Below are 22,757 nucleotides of genomic sequence, written 5' to 3' on the forward strand. Positions count from 1 at the left end.
AAGCACTTGAGTGAGAGGAGGGTCATGTGACGATAAACATGGCTTCCTAAGCAGTCGCTTCTGGGGGCCTGGCATGGTAGACGAGCTGGATAAATTTCCTCCACGAGTGCACAGCGCCAGCTGACAGAGGAGCCCCTCTGCCCTCACATATTCCCAAAGGCAGCTCACATTCAGACACACCCCCCGACAAGAGGGTACTGACCCCACGGGAGCCAGAGATAACCCCTCCTCTAACCATCCCTGGAGAGACTCTGCCCCCAGCAGCAACATACTCCCAACAGGAGCCCCTGCCGGCCAGGGACTCTGCTCCTGCTGGATCCGTCTGACTGCTGCTGCTTAGGGCCCAGGAAGGTGGGATGCTGAGGCTCTCAGGTGAGTGTGACTTAGGTCTTGTTCCAGAGCCGGCCATAGAGCGCCCGTCAGAGCCCCACACCCCTCAGGATACAAGGGCCCTTTCTTCCTCCCGAGGCACGGCACCCACTTGACCTTTGTTCGACTGCAGTTTATATCACTCTGGGCCCCAGTGGCTGCAGGAAGGGAGGCTGGGGCACTGCTCAGGAGTGCCACTAACTGGCAGCAGGGAGCCAGGAGACTGGCATTCCCAGCACCAGACAAAGGCCTGTTGATCTTTGACCCCGGCCCTTCCTGGAGCCTTGGGCCTCCCTCCCTCCCGCCTTCCTTTCTTCTCTGCTGGCCTCTCCCTCTGTTCTCCGTCTCCTCACTTCCCTGGCACCCTTGCTCTGACTGGCAGTTTTTCCCGGCTCCTTGCCCAGGCCGATCCTTCCATGCTGTCTTCAAGCCCCACTTCCTGCACATCTCCCAACCCAGACAGGGAGAACTCAAGTAAGAAGGTCCAGTGGGCTTCTGGGAGGAGGAGGACGTCATCCACAGACTCAGAGTCAAAGTCCCACACCGACCTCTCCAAAGTGCCCAGGTCCCGGAGACCCAGCCGGCTGACGGTGAAGTACGACCGGGGGCAACTCCAGCGCTGGCTGGAGATGGAGCAGTGGGTGGATGCACAGGTTCAGGAACTCTTCCAGGTGGGTAGCACCAGGGGTGGGGGTCGGGGGGTGACAACATGGTGCCTGGGGCCCGGGCAGATGGCTGGGAGAAAGCCTGCCTGGAGACCTCAGGAGTTGCTGGAGGGCTGATGTGAGATGCTCCCACAGAAAGCTTTTCCCAACAGGTGAGGCATGGCTTTGCAGCCCAGAAATCTGCCTCCCTCTGGTCTAGGCTCTGCCTCTAACTGTTCCTAATCTGGGGCAGGTCTTTCAACATCCCTGAGACTTAGTTTCCTAATCTATAAAACGGGGCTGTCGGTGCCTGTCATATCTCCTTCGTAGGACTTTTTGATGCTCAAATGAGACAGTAGAAGGGCTATTTTTCTTCGTTTTATATCTTTATTTACTCTCATCCTCAGCACACATGCGGTCGAGAGCTGCAGTGTCCACGACTGTAGCTATTAGCGGTGTGTAGCTATTTAAATTAATAAAAATCAAATAAAACTGAAAGTCCAGTTCCTCAGTCACACTAGACACATTTCAAGCGCCCCGCAGCCCCATGTGGCTAGTGGCTACCATATTGTCAGGACAGCTGTAGAACATTTCCATCATCTCAGAATGGACAGAGCCCAAGAGAACATCAGAGTAACCAACAGTGAGGCTAACACCAGCGCCTGACCCAGCCTTGGCCCCAGCCCTGACTGACCCCCCCTCAACCCTAACCTGGGAAAAGGATGGGTCTTGGCCCCTTGTCACGGAAAGTGGCATTTTCTTACTTCGATACCTCCAAGTTGGGGTCCTAGATAGTAACAACTGTTGCTTCAACAAGAATTACATTTTGAGCACTTAACTCTGTGCTAGGCCCAGTGCCCAGCTCTGGACACGCACTATCTCATTCAGCCCATCCCACAACTCCATTAGGTAGGTACTGCTTTACCATGGAGGAAGTGGAGCCTTAGAGATGTGGAGGAACTAGCCCAAGGTCACATAACTAGGAGCTGGGGCTGTGCTGGCAGAGCCTGAGCACTTGTTGGAGCAGCTAGCGGTTCTCCACCCCCGAAGTACTTCAGAAAAACCCGATGCCCCGGCTGCACCTCCGCTGACTTTATATCTACTAGGATAGGGCCCAGGCGCTGGTCTTTTTTATAAGCTCCGCAGTTGATTCTAGCGTGTGGCCAGCTGAGAATCACTGTACCAAGCCAGAGACCAGGAGTCCTCCTTGTCCACATACCATGGTCCTTGTTTCTCCTCCTTCTCAACTCAGGTCCTCTCTTTTCTTTTTGGGGCAGCGAGGGCCTGAGATTCTTCCAGGCAAGGGCTGTGTCAGCTGCCCTGTGGTTGGGGGCGGGGAAGAGTGATGCATGTGGCCTGGGCTGTCTTGTGAAGCTCACTGGGTCATGTGTCAATTTGGTGCATGTCCCCTGCGGCATCCTGGGCCCATTCGAGGAGGGTGGGGAGATGCCCTGGAGCTGGATCAGGAGAGGAGAGCTTTCTTGGCCTGTATCTGCTCTGACCTTACAGGGCACCTCCACTGCCCTTCACTACTGCCAGCACCTTCTCTTTCTGATTCAGTTTCAATTTCAGAGTGTTGTGCACTTGCATGAAAAGTTTCATGTTTCAGACACCTCAGGGTAAATTCTTCCAGGCAGAGGGGAAAGACACTAGCTAAAGAAACTTGTTTTGCGAGATCAAGGCGGGGGAAAGCTGTACAATAATGAGCTTATACTATTGGAAAACAGCACATGTGGGAGGACTGCTCCCAGGCAATGGCCAAAATCAAATACCCGGTCTAGAGTTGCCATGGCAATTGTCCAAAGGGGCCACGTGGCAGTTCTTCTCCCACTCTCTGCTCTTTCCAGCAGGAAGCAGCCAAGTGGCTGGGGAAGCCCCAGGTGGCTGGCCGTTTTGGGCAGAGATTGAGGCAACGCAGTCTCCAGGCTTACCCTGCCCTAGTTCTACCTTCACAGAGCCCCTCCCCGCCCACCAGGGCTCTCCTCCACATGCCCACCTTCCATAGCACCCTGGGAGTCGTTCAAGGGATGCATTGCCACATATTTAGTTTAGTTTAATGGCACTCACCTTCCTTTATTGGAGGGGCCCACTTCTTCTCACTGGATGTGCAGCATGCTTTGGGGTCTTCAGAGGAACCAAATTCGGGTTCATCACAACAAACAGACCTGAGGCCCTGGAGCTCCCATTGTCCAGAGGTGGAGTGTGGATTTGGCTTCTAAGAAGGGACTTCAACCCTCCTGAGTTTCTCCTATTTTAAGGAGTCTCTTGCTCAATGGCCTGCCGCCTTCCAGTTCTCATCCCCTATTTCACGTCTCCTTTACAAGAAGACTCCTTGGAGGGTTTGTCCATCCTCACTTACCTTTTCCCTTCCTAACACCGTTCACACCACTGAAATCTGGCTTCTGTTCCCACCACTCTGTGGAGAGCTCTTGCCAGGGTCACTGCCTTGCGGCTTAATCTAATGTGCACATCAGCAGGGGACACTGTGACCACCCCAGAGTTTTTTTTTTTTTTTAAGATTTTATTTTTTCCTTTTTCTCCCCAAAGCCCCCCAGTACATAGTGGTATATTCTTGGTTGTGGGTCCTTCTAGTTGTGGCATGTGGGACGCCGCCTCAGCGTGGTTTGACGAGCAGTGCCATGTCCGCGCCCAGGATTCGAACGAACGAAACACTGGGCCGCCTGCAGCGGAGTGCGCGAACTTAACCACTAGGCCACAGGGGCCAGCCCCGACCCCAGAATTTTTAAACATTGCTTTTCTATAGCTTCCATAATACTATCTTTTCCTGGTGGCAGCTGGTGTTTTGATGCAACACTTTTTTTTTTTTGAGGAAGATTAGCCCTGAGCTAACTACTGCCAATCCTCCTCTTTTTGCTGAGGAAGACTGGCCCTGAGCTAGCATCCATGCCCATCTTCCTCCACTTTACATGTGGGACACCTACCACAGCATGGCATGCCAAGCAGTGCCATGTCCACACCCGGGATCCGAACCGGTGAACCCTGGGCCACCGAGAAGCAGAACATGCGAACTTAACCGCTGCACCACCAGGCCGGCCCCTTTTTTTTAATATATATATTTTTTAAAGATTTTATTTTTTCCTTTTTTCTCCCCCAAGCCCTCCAGAACATAGTTGTATATTTTAGTTGTGGGTCCTTCTAGTTGTGGCATGTGGGACGCTGCCTCAGCATGACCTGATGAGCAGTGCCACGTCCGTGCCCAGGATTTGAACCAGTGAAACCCTGGGCCGCCAGCAGCAGAGTGTGTGAACTTAACCGCTCGACCACGGGGCCAGCCCTGATGCAACACTTCTGATGTGGTGACACTGTAAGAAACAATCTATTAAACTTCCAACTTTAAAAAAATATTGTCAATAAATATGTGAAACAAAGATTTGTTAGCTTGTCTCTGAGCCTTACTCCATTGCTGGTCCCCATGGCGTAGGGATCAGGAGTAAGGGGCCTGAGTATGGAGTGGAGGTGAGAAAGGGGGTAACATCAGGCAGCACTTGGCAGGAAACTACCACATGTAATACAGAGTTACAAGTTTACCACACTTGTTCATCTCAGTAGGAGTTGTTGGATATATCCCCTCATTTTCTGAGAATTCAAAAAATACTTGAGGGAAAGAATATTTGGATTATGATATGAACCCATATTCTCAACTCTAGGCTACAGGGGCAAAATGACTCTCAGTAATTTACGTACTTTACATCCAATAGGTGTATAGTTAATATCATAAGAAATATACAAAGGCTTTGGGGGCAGGACTGATGCTTTTTAGAGGAGAAATCCTAATCATTAGAATGGATCTTTTTTTTTTTTTTTTAAGATTGGCACCTGAGCTAACATCTGTGGCCAGTTTGTGGGGGTTTTTTTTTCTTTCTTTCTTCTCCCCAAAGCCTCCCAGTACATAGCTGTATATTCTAGTTGTGAGTGTCTCTGGTTGTGCTACGTGGGACGCCGCCACAGCATGGCCTGACGAGAGGTATCATGTCTGTGCCTGGGATCTGAACCGGCGACACTCCGGGCCACCTAAGTGGAGTGCGCTAACTTAGCCACTTGGCCACAGGGCCGGCCCCCAGAATGCATCTTTATTGTTTGCCTACACCCTCCACCTTCTAGGATTCCAATTAGTGATCTGTTAGACCCCTTAATATGGTCCCACAGGTCACCAAGGCTCTGTGCTGTTCTCTTATATTTTCCCCCCAGGTTTTTTTCTCTCTAGGCTTCATTTTGTCTAGTTTCTTTTGCTCTATCTTCAAGTTCAACTGACCTTTTTTCCTGCAGCATCAAATATACTGTTAATTCCATGCAGCAAATTTCTCATTTAAAATACTGTACTTTTCATCTCTAGATGCTCCATTTGGTTCTTTCTCATATCTTCCATTTCTTTCATTATTATATTTGTGTTTTCCTCATCTTCTAAGTCCATCATCTCTGTCACTTCTGGGTCTGCTTCTACTAATTGACTTTTTTTTTAAAAGATTTTATTTTTCCTTTTTCTCCCCAAAGCCCCGCGATACATAGTTGTGTATTTTCTTTTAGTTGTGGGTCCTTCTAGTTGTGGCATGTGGGACGCTGCCTCAGGATGGCCTGACGAGCGGTGCCACGTCCGCGCCCAGGATTCGAACCAGAGAAACCCTGGGCCACCGAAGCAGAGCACACAAACTTAACCACTTGGCCACGGGGCCAGCCCCTAATTGACTTTTCTCCTTGGTTATAGGTCACATTTCCTGCTTCGTGGCATGACTAGTGATTTTTTATTGGATACTAGACATAGTGAATTTTATGTTGTTGGGTAGCTGAATTTTTTTTTTTCTTCCTTTTAAGAGGGTTGAGCTTTGTTGTGGTAGGCAGTTGAGTTACTTGTGGTTCAGTTTGATCCTTGTGAGCCTTGTTTTTAAGTTCCGTTAAGGTGAGTCTAGAGTGGCTTTTAATCTAAAGAATAATTGACCCCTCCTACTAAAGTGTGGCCCTTCTGAGGTCTCTCCTGAATTCCTGCATGGTCAGCAATGTCTGTCCACTCTGCTTGTGTGCAACTTGATTTGTCCCCAGTCTTGTGTGAGGTCTAGGAACTGTTCACCTCTGTGCCCTCAGTGCCTCATTGGCCTTGTGAAGTTTCACCCTATGAGTGTGAATCTTGCATTTAGCAAAGACTCAAGAGAACCCTTATACAGATTTCTGGAGGCCTCTTTTTTTCATAACTCCCTCCTGTCCAGAACTTTGTCCAACAACTTCTAGCCACCTCAACCCTGAACTCTGATCTCTGTCACATCAATTTAGCAAGACCACTGTGCTCTGCTTGGGACCTTCCTCTCTGCCCTGAGGTCTGGAAATTGCCTCCAGGAAGAAACCCAAGGCAATTGTAGAGTTTACTTCTTTTGTTTCCTTTCTTTCGCAGATAGTCCTGAGCTACCTGTTGTCTAATGTCTGAAGATGTTGTTCATATATTTTTGTCTAGTTTTCTAGTTATTTATCTTGGGAGAATAAATCTGGTCCCTGTTACTCCATCATGACCAGAAGCATAAATATCTGGTTAATTCTTACTCAGTCTTCAGGTCTCAGATTAGAGGTCACTTCTTCCAGGAAGCCTTCTAAACCCCAGGCTTGGTTAGGTCCCCCTTCCATGTGCCCCCATAGTATCTTAGTATCTCATCAGAGTGCTTATTGCCCTGAATTGTAACTGTGTCTATAGCCCTCACTAGTCTGTGTCCCTCAGGAGACTGAGCTTTTCAAGGGCAGGATCGTGTGTGTCCGTCTTGCTGTTATGGCCCCAGCTCTCATCACAGTGCTTGGTACATGGCGTGCACTTGATAAACAGGCATTAACTGAATGAATGCTGAATCAGGCGAGGTAGAAACCAAGGCAGCAAAGGGAAGGTCTAGAGTGTGGGGTGAAAAGGCTGACTCAGAACTCTAGAACCGTTAACTTTTAAAAAAGGTATGGAGGGACCGAAACTGTTAACCGTGGTTACCTGTTGGCAGTGAAAGGAGTGAGGGGGTAGATGAGCCTTCTTTTTCTTTCTTTTCCTTAAAAATCAACTTTATCGAAGTATGATTGACAGAGAATAAGATCTGCCTGTTGGAGGTGTACGTTTGGCTGCACTTTGCTGTATGTAACCGCTATGCCAATCAAGATACGGGACATTTTCATCATCCAAAAAGTTCCCCAAATAGTACTTACCTTTAAACAAATTATACAAATTAATTACTTAGTACATCTGTTTTTATTACGTCTCCTCAACTGCCCCTAACGTGTAGGCTCTTCGAGGGCTAGATTTTGTTTTGTTCACTCAAGTTCCCAAGTTCACAGTGATGGGTTACTAGCAGCCACTTGACACAGTTGTTGAATAGATGCCAAAGGATTAAATAATCGAATGGAAAAGGTGAAATCATCAAACATCTAGGAAAATACAAAGGCGAATATCAAATATTTATCCAAGTCAGTATGGGTAATTGCTAAGCATTAAAAAAAAGAAGCAGCAGCAAAACCCCAACACAAACATCTATTGCTCCAGCCCCTCCCCCAAACACAAAGGCTATTTCCATCATATGTGGAATACTAGGGCTTATCTGAATTATAAAAAAAAAAAAAAAGATTCTTAAATCAATAAGAAAACACCGAACAAACCAATAGAAAAATGGATAAGACAGCAGTTCTTGAAGTGTGTTCTGGTGACCCTCAGGGTTCCTAAGACCCTTTCGGGAGGTCCATGATTATTTTCACAATAATACTAAGATATTGTTTTCCTTTTTCATTATGTTGACATTTGCACTGATGATGCAAAAGCAATGGTGGCCCTTAGCACGAATCAAGAAAGTGGCACTGGGGCTGGCCCTATGGCCGAGTGATTAAGTTCATGCACTCTGCTGTGGGCGGTCCAGGGTTTCGCTGGTTCAGATCCTGGAAGCAGACATGGCACTGCTCATCAGGCCACGCTGAGGCGGCGTCCCACATGCCACAACTAGTAGGACCCACAACTAAAATATACAACTATGTACTGGGGGGATTTGGGGGAAAAAAAAAAAAAGATTGGCAAGAGTTGTTAGCTCAGGTGTAATCTTTAAAAAGAAAAAAAAAGAAAGTGGCACCAACCCGTACTAGTAATCGTGCTCTTCACCACCATGCCACTTTCTCTTGAGAAAGTCCTTGATGAAGCAGTAAAAAATTAAGTTTATTAGATCTTGGCCCTTGAGTTTACATCTTTTTTTAAAGTAGACTTTATTTTTTAGAGCAGTTTTCGGTTAACAGAAAAATTGAGCAGAAACTACAGAGAGTTGCCATATTCCCCCAGCCCCCACACACGCACTGCCTCCCCTCCTATAAACGTCACCCACTGGAGCAGTACGTTTGTTAACAATCGATGAACTTATTGACACATCATAATCACCAACAGTCCATAGTTTATATTAGGATTCACTCTTGGTGTTACACATTCTATGGGTTTTGGCAAATGTATAATGATGTGTATCCACCAGCAGTGTCATACAGAGTAGTTGCACTGCCCTGGAACCCTCTGTGCGCCACCTATTCATCCCGCCCTCCCTCCAACCCACGGCAACCACTGATCTTTTTTACTATCTTCATAGTTTTGCCTTTCCCAGAATGTCACATAGTTAGAATTATACAGTATGTAGACTTTTCAGATTGGTTTTGTTCACTTAGTAATATACATTTAAGCTTCCTCCATGTCTTTTCGTGATTTGATAGCTTGTTTTGTTTTAGCACAGGATAATATTCCATTGTCTGGATGTACCATAGTTTATTTATCCACGCACCTGCTGAAGGACATCTTGGTTGCGTCCAAGTTTTGGCAATTATAAATAAGGCTGCTATAAACATCCATGTGCACATTTTTGTGTGAACCTGTTTTCAGCTCATTTGGGTAAATACCAATTGCTGGATCGTGTGGTAAGAGTATGTTTAGTTTTGTAAGAAACTGACAAACTGTCTTCCAAAGTGGCTGTACATTTTGCATCCCACCAGGAATAAATGAGAGTTCCTGTTGCTCTACATCCTCATTAGCATTTGGTTTTGTCAGTATTTTGGATTTTTTGCCATTTTAATAGGTATGTAGTGGTATCTCACTATTGTTTTAATTTGCAGTGTTTTAATGAGATATGTGGTTGAGCATCTTCTCATATACTCTTTGCCATCCGCACATCTTCTTCAGTAAGGCATCTGTTCGAATCTTTTGCCCGTTTTTAAATTGGGTTGTTCACTTCTTATCTTGTTGAGTTTCAAGAGTTCTTTGTGTATTTTGGATAACAGTCCTTTATCAGATATATCTTTTGCAAATATTTTCTCCCAGTTTGTGGTTTGTCTTCTCATTCTCTTGAGCTTCTTTCATTTTTAATTTTATCAACTCTGTATTGTTTAGGTTTTTTTCAATGACTGTAATAACTTTTAAAGGCAGCTTTATTGAGATATGATTCACATACCATACAATTCACCCATTTAAAGTGTACATGCCACATCCCACATGCCACAATGAGAAGGATCCACAAATAAAAATATACAACTATGTACTGTGGGCCTTTGGGAAGAAAAAGGAAAAATAAAATCATTCATGTTGTAGCACGAATCAGTGCTTTCTTCCTATATATTGCTGAATGATATTGTATGGTTATATCATATTTTATTTATCCATCAGTCAATGAACATTTGGGTTGTTTTCGCTTTTTGATTCCTATGAATAATGCCGCTATGGACATTCATGTGCAAATTTTTGTGTGGATATGTTGTCATTTCTCTTGGGAATAGACCCAGGAGTGGAATTGCTGGGTCAGATGATACCTCTATATCTGACTTTTTTTTTGAGGAAGATTAGCCCTGAGCTAACATCTGCTGCCAATCCTCCTCTTTTTGCTGAGGAAGACTGGCCCTGAACTAACATCCGTGCCCATCTTCCTCTACTTTATATGTGGGACGCCTGCCACAGCATGGTGTGCCAAGTGGTGCCATGTCCATACCCAGGATCTGAACCGGCGAACCCTGGGCCGCCGAAGCGGAATGTGCGAACTTAACTGCTGTACCACCGGGCCGGCCCTGTATTTGACCAGCAGTGTATGAGAATTCCCTTTTCTCTACATCCTCTCCAATATTTGCTATTTTTTGTCTTTGTGATTATAGCCATTCTAACGGGTGTAAGGTGATATCTTAGTGTAGTTTGGATTTGCATTTCCCTGATAGTTAGTGATAATGAGCATCTTTTCATGTGTTTATTGGCCATCTGTATATCTTCTTTGGAAAAATGTCTGTTCATATCCTCTGCCCATTGTTTGATTGGGTTGTTTTTTGTCATTCAGTTGGGTGAATTCTTTAATATATTATGGAGATTAACCCCCTGTTGGATATATGATTTGCAAATATTTTCTCCCAGTTGGTGGGTTGTCTTTTTGTTTTGATTCTGGTTTTATTTGCCTTGCAGAAGCTCTTTAGTCGTATGAAGTCCCACTTATTTTTTCCTTTGTTTCCCATGTCTGAGTAGACATGGTATTCAAAAAGATGCTTCTGAGACTGACGTCAAAGAGTGTACTGCCTATATTTTTTCCTAGGAGTTTTATGGTTTCAGGTCTTACCTTCAAGTCTTTGATCCATTTTGAGTTAATTTTTGTGTATGGTGAAAGGTAGTCGTCTACTTTCATTCTCTTGTATGTGGCTGTCCAGTTTTCCCAACACCAATTATTGAAGAGACTCTCCTTTCTCCGTTGTATGTTCTTAGCTCCTTTGTGGAAGATTAGCTGTGTGGTTTTATTTCTGAGCTCTCAGTTCACTTCCATTGATGTGTGTGTCTGTTTTTGTGCCTGTACCATGCTGTTTTGATTATTGTAGCTTTGTAGTATGTTTTGAAGTCAGGGATTGTGATACCTCCAGCTGTGTTCTTTTTTCTCAGGATTGCTTTAGCTATTCAGGGTCTTTTGTTGCCCCATATGAATTTTAGGATTCTTTGTTCTGTTTCCAGGAAGAATGAACAGATACTCTTTATAAAGAGCCCTAGCATTGTTTCAGGTGGAACATAGTAGGTCTTCAGTAACTGTTGAATGGAAGAATGAGTGGGTGGTTTGAGTAAGGTGAGGAGAAGGACTGAACATGGGAAATAGGGTGGGAGGAGGGTGAGCCCCTGACGGTAAACATCACTCCCGCTCCAGCTGGCCAGGCCCCTCTGAGCCCCATGTGATTCCTAAACAGGATCAACCAACTCCTTCAGAGCCTGAGATTGACCTGGAGGCTCTCATGGAACTATCCACAGAAGAACAGAAGACTCAGTTGGAGGTAGAATGGCGGGGCTGGGCCCAAGCCCCGGGGGTCAGGGGATGGAAGCTGGGCTTGGACTAGGGAACCCAGGAACCCAGGCTCTGCTTCTTTGGGTGGAGTGGGGAGAACCAATTCAGAGGAGAGAATTCCTGGGAGACTGAGTGGGGCTTGCGGGAAAGTGCTGTGGCTTGGGACCCACTTCTTTTTCTTCTACCCAGGCCATTCTCCAAAACTGTCCCCGCCCCACAGAGGTAAGGATGCTCTGCTGATCTGGGGGTAAGAAGAGGCCCAGTGGGGAGGCAGCTGAGGAAAGGAAAGCTTGGCCCTGGGTCCTTCTCCTTCCCGGCTCTGGGGAAATGGGGTCAGGGGGGATTAGGGAGGGCAGTGTGGCAGATGGGTATGACCCCATGCCTTGATCTCATCCCTGTTTCTCTCTCAGCCGTTTATCTCTGAGCTGCTTGGTGAACTCAAGAAACTCCGTAGACTCAGTCGGCCTCAGAAATAAGCCTTGTGAGACTACCTTCAGCAGCCTCAGCACTGCCGGGCCTGCCCTGAACCTCTGGATCCCGGGCTGCAAGGGAAATGACTCCTTGAGACACAGACAAGGAACGTGGAGGATGAGGGACATTTGGACACCCCTGGTGTTTGTGCAGTCACAGCTAGTTCCTGTCAGCTGGTCTTTCTGGGAGCCAGTCGTGGCTGTTGCCCCGTGCTTTCCTTGGCGGCTAAGTGGATAAAACCTTTAGAAGCCCCAGCTGAATGGAGTGTGGAGCATATCTGTGCTGAGGGACGGGGGAGGGAGAGGGTGAAGTGATATACCAGAAGGCCAGCAGCCTGAGTCACTAGGCTCTATCTGCACACCTCATCCATCCATCCACCCACCCATCCATCCAAACAGACCTTGAGAATTCAAAGATGAAAGCCACAGTTCTGCTTCAGAGAGATCACAATCTACCAAGGCCCAGAGGCCAACCAGCGGGCACCTGGTTAAGACACACAGCGTCCTGGCATCACCAATAATAGGAGCCCAAGCGGCAGAATAGTTCTGAATCCCAGAGGAGAGGTAACAGGAAAAACCTAGCTGGGTCTGGGGGCATCAGGGAAGGCTGAACTCTCCTTCCTCCCTAAATGATGCGGCAGGCTTTGAGGACGCTTTGTTGAGCTGGCTCCAGCCAGAGGCAGGAAGAGATAAAGCAGGGGCTAAGCAGAGGGGTATAAAGGGTCCAGGCTGAGAGGCCAGGAGGGAGTTGCTTGAAACAGGCACTGAGTCTGAATGGCAGGGAGGTTGGGACAGGAGCCCTGGGAGGTGGTGTCTTTTGGGAGTAAGGCTCAAAGCAGGGCACACATTCATCGTTTGTGCATGCAGTGTTTCAGTACTAAAGAGGCTGAGAAATCCAAGATGGTGGGGCCTGGGGGCTAAGCTGGGCTGCGCAGAGCAGGAAGCACAGTTCAGTTCATGCCTACTGTGTACACGGCCACCAGGGCAGGGGGGACTGTTCCTGCCTGGAGAAGCTTGCAGGATGGCTCAACCTTTTTCCTCACCCCACAGGCCTGGACTTATAGCCTACTCTACTCTTGCCACCTCTCCAAGGGCCCAGGTCCAGGGCCTACAGGATTTTAGAATTAAGAGATGCTGGGTCCAAGGAATCAACATACTTTATTAGATCCACTAAGTGCCAGGGGAGGGCCCTGGGCCCTTGAGCAGGTTTCAAGGCTCATCTTTAGATTCAGTCTGGTCTTTCCCCATCATGCCTCTCACTCCCAGTCCAGGCTTTGCTGCTGGAGGGCTCCTGACTTCTGCCTTCCCTCTGGCTCCTCCAGTTATCTCGAATGGAGACTCTTTCCTCTTTCCAGGGGGGACACTGAGATTCCGGAAAGGATGCATCCGTGGGCAGTCTAGCCTGACATGCTCTCCCGTCAGATGCCCTGAAGCTGGGCCCAGAGTGGGCGCCCCAGCCTGTGCAACAGCCTGTAGGATCACCTTCCCAGGAGGACCAGGGTCTCCTCAGTGCCCTCGGCCTGCATACGGGGGGTGATAGGGAGATGTCTGGTGCTCTTTAAGATCAAAGGCATCATGGCCTTCCCTGCAGAACAAACAGATACAGGTCAGGAATCACAGGCAGCCCTCAAATCCTCCCAGTCTCACAGAACATTCTACCTGTACCTACCGGAAGCAGCGGGCACAGTAGAGGTCTCCGTCACAGCCAGCACAACGCAGGGTGGCATCCTCATTGCAGATGCAGCACCAGGGGAGCTCCTCTTCCTCAGCCTCAGGCCTGGGGGCCATGGCCTGGGCCTTCAGGGACCAGAAAGGAATGGGGACAGTAAGATACCCGATGAGGTATGGGAGGGCTGCTGCAGGAGCAGCCGGCCAGGCAGGGAGGCAGGCTGTGGTGGCAGCCTGGGGTCTGTGTCTGGGGCTTTTCTCACCTCAGGCTCTGCCCTGTGGGATTGGGTCCGGGGTCGGGGAGCTGGCTCCACGGGAATGTTAAAGCCACTTGCCTCATCCAGGGCAGCTTCTTCAGTGAGCTGTGGACAGAGCAAAGAGGTACAGCACTGCTCCAGGCCCAGGCCCAGCGACCCCACCCCCTGTATTTATGTGCTCTGTAGCCTTAGCTTCTCAACCCCTCTTCCTTTATCTGTTGCCTGTGGGTGCTGACACCCCATCTCAATGGGCCAAGGGGCAGGTCTGGGTCACAGGGACAGTAGGGCCCCAGCTAGAACAGGAGCTGCACAGCGACTGACCATCCAGCCTCAGAGCGGAGGCAAGATGAATGGGGCCAGGTGGGAGGTGGGGCAGCGAGGAGGGCAGGACACGGGATGGCCGGGTGGCTGAGACGGGCCTCACCTGCTGCAGGACTCTCTGGATGGCTGTCTCCTCATCCTCGTCGTCATCACTGTCTGGGAGGCGATAGTCTTGAAGGGTCACTTAGACCGGGGAGATGGGAGCAGGGGAGGAGGAGTGAGGCTGAGAGAGTTCACCTGAGTGGCTTTTGGCTATACTCTTGCCCCAGAGCTGGTTGGGTTCCCAGTGGCACTTGTTCCAGAGCTGAGCAGCTCTGCAGCCACTCTGATCAGACCCTGCCCCTCCCTATCCCATTCTGCAGGGCTGGGGAGCAGGAACAGAAGGCTCTGCACCTGAAGGGACTGAGGGTCCCCTGTCCCCTGATGACTGCCACTTACTCCTCATCCACTGTTTTGCCCCAGTACCTTCCTCATGACTCTGGGCAGAGCTTGTTGGACCCCTGGGCATGGGGACTCCGGCACCTGACTCAGCCTGGCACAGAGTGCAGCCATTTTGCAGAGCTTGGCCTGGGGGTGGGAGCGGGGGGCCTGCCCAATGGATGTGAGTGAGTGGCTGCTCCCCAGCCTCTACCTCTATCGGGGTCCTCTCCCCGCAGCACGGCCAGGCGCTTGGCAAGAGCCAGGATCCGCTCCTGCCTCGTGTTCTCCTGCCGCAGCTCGACTGCTGCCTCAGCCAGCAGCCTGCTCTTCTCCTCCTCCAGAGACCAGGTGGCCTGCCCCTTGGAATCAGTGCTCTGGCCCCCTGGGCCACCCTGGTTGAGGTCGTTCTGGACAGAGGCAGCTGGAAGGAGCAATGCAGTCAGGGAGGCAAAGACATTCTAGCTACTCATCAGAAGCCACTGAGCCCATTTCTCAACTTTTTAAAAAAACCATAGATGACCAGCTTTTTGTTCAGCACTAGCTCCTGTGGTTTATATTACAAGTAAAATGAGTATTTCCCCCATTTTTCCAAATGTAAAAAGCTAGTAATCTTAGACTTGTTTTCTTCAACCATATCCATCCCCACCCACCTGATACTGTAACATGCTACCCTTAGGGTGGGCACCCCATGGTAGGAGAATCACCGCCCAAAAGGATCAGGGTTTGGGGAGGCCAAGGTTCAGCCAGCCTCTGCCTTACAGGTTGGAAGCACTTCCAGGGAGCAGCACAGAGAGGACAGGAGGGAAACTCAGGTCTTGTATGTCACCGACGGAAAGAATTTTACCAGAGTGGATGTGGCTCTGAAATGGTTTCAGAGCAAGAGATTTGAAATCAGACAGCTTTGGGATGAAGTCCAAGATCTGCCACTTAATAGCTGTGTGACCTCGGCCAAGTTCCTTGAGCTCACCGGGCCTCAGTTTCATCATTTTATTAAATATGGATAATAACAGTATGCACCTCACAGCATTACTAAGGATATTGAATGAGATCGTGTCTCTAAAGCAGGGTTTCTCAATCTTGATTCCACTGACAGCTTGGACAGGATAATTCTTTGTCGTGGGGCTGTCTTGTACATTGTATGATGTTTAGCAGCATCCCTGGCTGCTGCTCACTAGATGCCAGTGGTACCATCTGAGTAGTGACAACAAAGTCCCCAGATATTGCCAAATGGGCCCTGGAGGGAAAATCATCCCTGCTTGAGAACCACTGCTCTGAAGCCTTTGAACAGCACTGCCTGATAGAATTTTTTATGATGATGGAAACATTCCATATCATGGTCTATATCTGTGCTCTCGAAGATGGTAGCCATGAGCCACATGTGGCTACTGAGCACTTGAAATGTGGCTGGTAACCCTGAGGAGCTGAATTTTAAATTTTATGTAATTTTAATTAACTTTAAATAGCCTCCTCCCCCTCATCATGATCAATGCAGAGAACATTCACTGAGCACGTCCTATGAGCCAGGCAGGGTCCCAAGCACTTATTGGATTATCTCATTTGCTCCTCACGACTTTCCCAGGAGGTGGGTGTTACCACACATATCTCCATTGTACAGAGGAGGAAAGTGAGACTTAGATAGGTCAAGGATGTTGCCCAGGGTCACCCAGCTAGTAAGTGGTAGAACCGGGAATCACTGTCTGATTCTAAGGCCCACACACTTATCCACCAGGCTTACACTGACTCCCGTTGAAGTAAATACTCAATAAATGGTAGCTCTTATAATGTTGATTGTTCTCTGATTTATATTCACCTCCCAGAGAGGGTGCGGCAAAGCCTCTCCTACCTGGGGAAAGAGGTGGGGCAGGTCCCTGGGCAAGCCAGGTGGAGGGGTTACCTGGGCCTCCTCGTTCCCAGCTCTCATCAATAGCCACCTCAGCTGCCAGCTGTGTCAGCAGATCCTGTGCCTGCTGGGCCTGGGTCCTGGTGTCTGGTGGTTGATGTGCCTGTTCAGAGCAGAAAACCTCAGTGGGGAGCAGGAGAGGGCGGAAGCCACACTGTAAGGCCCAGAGCAGTCTAGGTCAGGGGTGGATGTTGTGGACATCTCAAAGCTCAGAGAAAGGGGACTAATCCAGGGCCCACATAACTGAGTAGAACTAGCAGTCCCCAACAGGACTGAGGGGCCACTCTTTCCTGCCCGACCCAATCCTGCTGCTTGACCCTGGTTCCCTGGCCTGGCAGCAGGCCTGAGGATCAGGAGCAGGGTGCAGAGGGGGGAGGGTTTGCCAGCTCTTGCCAAGTACATAAGCATAGGTGTATCTGGGCTTCTTCTGGTTCCTCGTTCTAGGACCCCCTTCCCTCCCAAGCCATAGAACTCACCAGCTGGGGGGTGTGAGAAGGTGGAACTCTGCCCTGCAACGCAGCAAGCCGTGTCTCCATCTCCTTGGTGGAAGGTATGGAACCCTGGGGTTCATCCCTCAGTGCAGCTAGCCTGGCTTCTATCTCCGCCTGTGAGGGCACTGACTCTGCAATTGGCATGGGGGAACCTTGTAAGATCCAGAGAACTCCCAGTCCCTGGAGCCCTGGATGGTGTCCTTCAGGCCACCCTGCTTGCCGCCACTCACTGGGCTTGTTCTCCTGGCGGAGCCGTGCTAGGCGCTCAGCAATGACTTGGTCTTGCTGGCTCAGTACCTGACTCCGTGGAGTGTGGGACTTCTGCTTGGCTTCCAAGGCTGCCACACGCCTGGCAAGATGAGATAGAGGCTCTTGAAGAAGGCAGAAGGGAGGGATGACCACTCACTCACTCCCATTCAAAGAATTCTAGGCATCTAGGGAGGCCTCCAATGGACAGTCTTCTGTAGTCTTCACTCATGTCGCCCTGGAGCCCAACGCAGCTGACCAGGTCAAGGTCTACCAAGCTGAGAGGGCAGGGTCTACCAAGAACCCTTTCTGGGGAGAGGGCTGATGAGCTGCTTTCTGAGTCCAAGCGGGATTCAGGAGCCTGAGAGGTAGACATTCTCCTGACTCTGTGCCCACTTGATCTAGGGGTTAGGAAGAGAGTGCTACCCTATGGCTTCCTTGTCCTTTCCCCATCTCCATTTGTCTCTGTCCCTTCAGCACTTACTTCTTATAGTTCTGAGGTGGTGACCATTTGGAGGTACTGACAGGAGAAGATCCTCTATAGAGAAGAAATCTGGTTCAGAAGTCCTGCCATCTGCCAGCCAGTGTCCCCAACCCCAAACACTTCCTGGGCTGCCCTCTAGCCACAGAGCACAAGGCTGTAAAGGCTGGCCAGGTGCCTGCTGCCATGCTTGGCTGAATCTTTGCCCACGTTGGCTTCTCACCTGGTCAGGACCTCATGGCACTGCTTGCAGACTTTCTGCTGGGTGTTTCCAGCCCGAGGCACCGCTGCACTGAAGCTCAGGCAGCCGGAACAGAAGGCCCGGCCACAGTTCTTACAGCCATACTACAAGAAACATGAAGGAGGGGAATCCACCTCTCACCCACCCCTGCAGGCTCCTCCCTGGTACCCTTCAAGTACACACAGGAAGAAGACGCTGAAGGTGCGAACAGCTGCTGGGAAGAGGATGAGGAGTGGGGCCCCCAAGGCCTAGAGAGAGACAGCATTGGAGGGTAAAGCAATTTCTCAATCTCCAGTCTTACTTGATTCAAATCAAGTAAAGCTTCATGCAAAATTCCCAGGCTTTTTATCCTGTCTTCAATTCCTTGACCCTGGGGTGTAGAAGACAAACTGGAAAGGCCTATGCTTCAGGTCACTGACCCTTCAACAAAGGAGAATTGGAGAGAGTGCAGAGCCCAGGCCTTCTCTGCTCTAGCAGAGATGGAGGGAGGCTTGGCTCAGGATGGACAGGATGGTAACAATAGCCTCCATTTATTTAGCACTTAGTGTGTGCCAGGCACTAAGCTCAGTACTTAATATTCATCATCTGACTTAATGCTCACAATTATACACAGCATTTTACTTAATCCTGATGACCACCATTATTATTCCTATTTCAGAGGGAGTCAGAGAGGTTATATGACCTGCCCAAAACAAGGTCATCCCGTAAATAAGACAGCAGAGCTCAAATGTGAACCCTGACCACCCTCCCTCCAAAACCCAGGTTTCTGAGTGCTACACGGATCTGCCTCCCCACCTGGTTCCTATCTCCTGGTCACGACTGAGGCAGAGGAAGCCAGCAGTCTACCAGCGGAGGAGACTTAGCGGGTCTGTGCTGAGGACAAAAGAGACTTTGCCACGGTGCCCTGAGGGCAGGAGGAAGGCAGCCGGTAACCTAACTCAAGAAACCTGGGAAGGGCAGCCGGCGTGATGGGGAAGGTTTCAGAGCAGAGAGTACGGGTAAGGCGAGATGGAGCGTGGTCCCAGGGTATTAACTAAGATGGGGCTGGGAAGCAGCAGGGTGGAGGGAAGGAAGCAGCCGGATTCTTCACTTGGCAGACAGAAAAGCCAGTTTTGCAAAAACAACAGGAGCGCACTTTACATTATAAGGAACTTTTACCTCCAGCACCTCACTGGATCCTCACACCAACCCCTGAACCGAGGGAATGTTAGCCCCATTTTACAGAAATGGAAACTGAGGCTCAGAGACTTCATCAAAAGCACGCAGCTGGAAAGGGGCGTAAAACCAAGTCTACGGACTGCAAGTCCTACGCTTTTCCCTCCACTTCGCGTCCTCCCTAGCCCTTTAGCCCCCGAGGAGAGAAGACTCGCCTCCTTCTTGAAGAGGGTGAACTTGACAGCGCAGCCGTAGCACCTACTCTCCATCCTGGGTCCCGGCGCGGCGCGGCAGGGTCTGCAGAGTTGAAACTCCGCCCGCCAGGTCCGGGGCCCCCTGGACCTTCACGGAGCCCCGCCCCCGCCCCCCACGCCCACTCGCGCGCGCCAGCCACGGCCTCCGGCCGGGGAATGGCGACTCGCCACCCCAGCTGGAGAGCAGCAGCCCGGGCGTGGGGGCTGCTGGGAGTCGTAGTTCATTTACGACTACCCGCTTCCCTCAGAGGCAGTCAAGCCTGATCCAGAACACATTTCCCAGGGGGCTAAGCGCCACTTAGCCAACACGGGGCCGACGGTCCCCGGGAATCCCCACGCACGCTTAGACTCTTGGGAGTTGTAGTACGAATCCAGCTAGGGTGGAAACCATGGCGGTGGCCAAGGAGCTCTTACAGATGGACCTGTACGCTCTGCTAGGTATCGAGGAGAAGGCGGCGGACAAAGAGGTGAGAATGATTGGCGAGGAAGGACGATTCCGAGCGGCCTGGCGGCCCCTTCTGCCTAGGCGCCTCGCCCATGGCTGGCACCCGCCTTCCAGGTTCGGCCGGGCCCTGGGCGGGGAGCGAGGGGTGGCGTGATGGCCAGAGAAGGTTGGCTCGCAGTCCTTTTCTGGATGGTCTGAGGGCCTTACGAGGAAGAGGGTGGCACAGGAACGAGGCTCCTCGCGCGGGAAACAGTGCTCTCTCTGTGGCTCTTGTCTAGGAGAGGCCGCGGGGTGAGCCTGGGAGGGAAGGCTAGCCTCCTCCCTGCGCCTGCGCAGTGGCAGCCTCTGATTCCGCTTCTGTCTTGACTGTGGCTGGAGGTGCTTCGTTCAGACCCTCCTGCAGGCTGATTTAACTCCGCTTAGAGCCTAGGGCGGAAGAAAGGCCAGGTCTCAGGGTCCCTCCACTCCCTTTTCATCTCCTCCTTGGCACTGTTACCTATGACTCTGCCGTCTGTTTTTTTCCCACCCCAGCCCATTGACTCTTTTCAAGTAACTAATGCTCAGGTGTTGCCCTCTCAACATGTGCTAGTGGGCCGAAAACAGGAGGATCAGAAGGGTAAGGCGGACACCTGGAGTTCCACAGGAAGGTGTTGATAAATGTGCCAGGGAGCAGGACACGGATCAAGCTGTAATGAAGATTTTGCTTATCTTCTTCTGGATCGTAGTGTAGTTGTAGCAGTGAAGGAAGGGGGGGCAGGTAAATTCATCAGATGAAAATTAATGCCTGCGAATGTCCCTGTACTTCCACGCTGCTCTGCTCATGAGTTGAGTGAGCTTGTGAGAAGCAGCAGGTCTGGGGCAGAAAAGCAGGGAGACCCATAGGGCCCTTGAGGAGGAATGCTTTCAGCCTGCTCAGAGCTGTCCTCTGCAGCTGCAGCTGCGGTGAGAAATGGGCCATAGGCTGGGCCGACCCGGTGGCCGAGTGGTTAAGCTCCCACTCCGCTTGGGTGGCCCAAGCTTTCTCCAGTTCGGACCCTGGGTGCAGACCTAGCAGCGCTCATCAAGCCATGTTGAGGTGGCGTCCCACATGCTACAACTAGAGGGACCCACAACTAGAATATACAACTATGTATTGGGGGGTTTTGGGGAGGAGAAGAAGAAAAAAACTCAGAGCTCCTCTTAAAAAAAAAAAAGAAATGGGCCATGGGCATGCGTACAGAAGACCAAAAGCATCTGCTACACCTGTATTAGAAGTCTTAAGATTTCAGTATTAATAATGCCTAACACCTATATGTGCTGGGCACTATTCTAAGTGCTCTACATTTGTCAATTGTTTAATTAGTACTTCCTTAATAGAAATTACTTTGGACATGTGTTGAAACCCTGAAGTTGAGAACTCTTGAGAAAGGCAGTTGTGAACCATTGATGTATATATTAATCAGAGAAGTGACATAATCAGATTTTAGAGAAAATATTCAACATCAGTATGCAGAATGGACACGAATGGAGGGTGGACAGAGGCACTACCACTAGGGGATCAGGTGGGGCTGTTGTCTAGGCAAGAAACCAAGGTCTAAGCAGGGCAGTGTGGTTGGGATCCAGTTTTCATTCAGATGAGATAAGGGATGTGTGAGGAGGCTCTTTGTAAAGGGTAACAAGTGCTGCTCCTGCCTTTTACTAGGGGAGGCACAACTATAATACAAGGGAGAACGTGTCAGTTCCTTAAAAAGGGATACCGACAGAGTGCTGTGGATGTTCAGAGTAGGCTGAGGTTTCTTCTAGTCTGGGAGAAGGGGCAGGGGAAACAGAGAAGGCATTTGAAACCTTGAAGAACGTGCAGAGTTTGGATGTGTGGAGATGGAGGAAGTGTATTCTGAGAAAGGGGAGGGTGGGTACAGTACAGTTTGTCTGGAGCATAGGCCAAGAAGGAGTGAAAGAACGTAAACCTTGGAAAGTAGGTTAGGGCCTTGTTGTAGTCTGTGGGGGCACCTGGAGGTCTAATAAAGTATATACAAGGAAGGCCTCCTAAACTTTGGTTGTCTGCTCGTATAGTCTAGGAGTTCTTAATTTGGGGTCCAAAGAAAGGTGACAAGTGATGAGGATTATTTTAGGCTGGTTACTTTTAAAACTGCAGATGAGAAGCAGGCTCCGAGGACTGGGATTTGCTTGCCCTTGGAGAGATGTTTGCATTTGTAAAGGAAATCTCCATCTGTTGGGGATGGCCTTATCTCTGGAAACTCTTCATGGGGAAGGCAAGAACTTAAGTTGTTTACTGTCTGGCAACCTCATGTAACTGACCCCCCCTCCCCCAACATCCTCCTTTGTCTTTAGCTGAAGGTAATATTTAAGCGTGGCTTCTGCCATTTACTTAATCTGGTTTGATAACCAGAACCTACTGGTTTGATAACCAGAACCTACCGGCACTGATAGCATTTTAACAACTCTTTTTACATATTCTTTCCTTTGTCTTGTAAAGAGATGGCTCACCTACCTATGCCTTAAATTTAGCCTTACTCTCCACCCGTGTTTGCAGCAGCAGCAGTGGTGGCAGCCGCAGCTCCTCCTGCCCGTGGGTGCTGTCCCCACGCAGCAGCTCTGACTGCCCATGGGTCCTGTCCCCATGCTATTCCACACTATTCTCTAAATAAAAGAGCACTACTCCCAGATCTTGAGAGTCCAAGAAATCTTTCTTTCGACTTTCGGCTCACTGACCCCACATCAATGAATAAACCCCTGAAATCATGTGTAATAGTTTTTGTATATTCATTTTTGAGGAGAGGAGGTACTTCTTATTCAAAAAAAGTTAAAGATATTCTCATCTAGGCCAACCTCCTGTGTTATTGATGGTAAAACTGAAACTCAGAGAGAGTGATTAGTGATAGAATTGGGACTAGAACCCAGATCCCCTGATGTCCAGCCCAGGTCAGTGCTCCTTCCCCTGTGTCACTCTGTCCAGCACCGTTCACCTCTGTGGTAGTGCTGGGCACCAACATCAGACTTAACTTTCGTTCAGACCACTTCTCTGAATCCCAAATCTATATATCCATCTGCCTATTTGATCTCACCATTTGGATGCTTCACAGGGGTCTCAATCTTATGACATCCAGAA

At 49.7% G+C, this 22,757-nt stretch overlaps 3 protein-coding genes across 4 annotated transcripts in view; 2 read left to right on the forward strand and 1 right to left on the reverse strand.

Moving 5' to 3' along the window:
- The first annotated feature begins 647 nt into the window (after positions 1-647).
- PPP1R14D (protein phosphatase 1 regulatory inhibitor subunit 14D) lies at positions 648-12,030 on the forward strand. 2 transcript variants are annotated; one of them, XM_070584203.1, is made up of 4 exons: positions 648-1,040; positions 11,205-11,288; positions 11,489-11,521; positions 11,710-12,030. In XM_070584203.1, exons 1-4 carry the CDS (start codon positions 786-788, stop codon positions 11,773-11,775), a joined length of 438 nt encoding a protein of 145 aa, XP_070440304.1. In that variant the 5' UTR covers positions 648-785; the 3' UTR covers positions 11,776-12,030. The 2 variants fall into 2 exon arrangements, with proteins under 2 accessions (XP_070440304.1, XP_070440314.1); XM_070584213.1 differs by lacking the exon at positions 11,489-11,521.
- Positions 12,031-12,908: 878 nt separating this feature from the next.
- Positions 12,909-19,402, reverse strand: ZFYVE19 (zinc finger FYVE-type containing 19). The gene is made up of 11 exons (XM_008540630.2): positions 19,165-19,402; positions 17,777-17,898; positions 17,557-17,610; positions 17,057-17,175; positions 16,812-16,957; positions 16,330-16,438; positions 14,647-14,856; positions 14,119-14,198; positions 13,701-13,799; positions 13,439-13,566; positions 12,909-13,354 (listed from the first exon to the last, which is right to left on the reverse strand). Exons 1-11 carry the CDS (start codon positions 19,216-19,218, stop codon positions 13,276-13,278), a joined length of 1,200 nt encoding a protein of 399 aa, XP_008538852.2. The 5' UTR covers positions 19,219-19,402; the 3' UTR covers positions 12,909-13,275.
- A 138-nt stretch (positions 19,403-19,540) lies between these two features.
- Positions 19,541-22,757, forward strand: part of DNAJC17 (DnaJ heat shock protein family (Hsp40) member C17) — a 34,424-nt gene continuing 31,207 nt past the window's right edge. The window contains exon 1 of the mRNA XM_070584178.1: positions 19,541-19,670. Within this exon, the coding sequence (XP_070440279.1) occupies positions 19,593-19,670 (78 nt within the window). The 5' untranslated portion in view covers positions 19,541-19,592. The remainder of the gene's footprint in view (positions 19,671-22,757) is intronic.

This window comes from Equus przewalskii, chromosome 1, assembly GCF_037783145.1.
Source record: "Equus przewalskii isolate Varuska chromosome 1, EquPr2, whole genome shotgun sequence".
NCBI classification, from domain to species: domain Eukaryota; kingdom Metazoa; phylum Chordata; class Mammalia; order Perissodactyla; family Equidae; genus Equus; species Equus przewalskii.

Coding starts and splice junctions, on each gene's coding strand:
- PPP1R14D (XM_070584203.1), top strand. CDS start 786: ATGCTGTCTTCAAGCCCCACTTCCTGCACATCTCCCAACCCAGACAGG. Junction 11,289..11,488: donor AACAGAAGACTCAGTTGGAG/GTAGAATGGCGG, acceptor TCTTCTACCCAG/GCCATTCTCCAAAACTGTCC. Junction 11,522..11,709: donor ACTGTCCCCGCCCCACAGAG/GTAAGGATGCTC, acceptor TTTCTCTCTCAG/CCGTTTATCTCTGAGCTGCT.
- ZFYVE19 (XM_008540630.2), bottom strand. CDS start 19,218: ATGGAGAGTAGGTGCTACGGCTGCGCTGTCAAGTTCACCCTCTTCAAG. Junction 17,176..17,556: donor CCACCTCAGAACTATAAGAA/GTAAGTGCTGAA, acceptor TCATCTTGCCAG/GCGTGTGGCAGCCTTGGAAG. Junction 16,958..17,056: donor CCGCCAGGAGAACAAGCCCA/GTGAGTGGCGGC, acceptor TGCCAATTGCAG/AGTCAGTGCCCTCACAGGCG.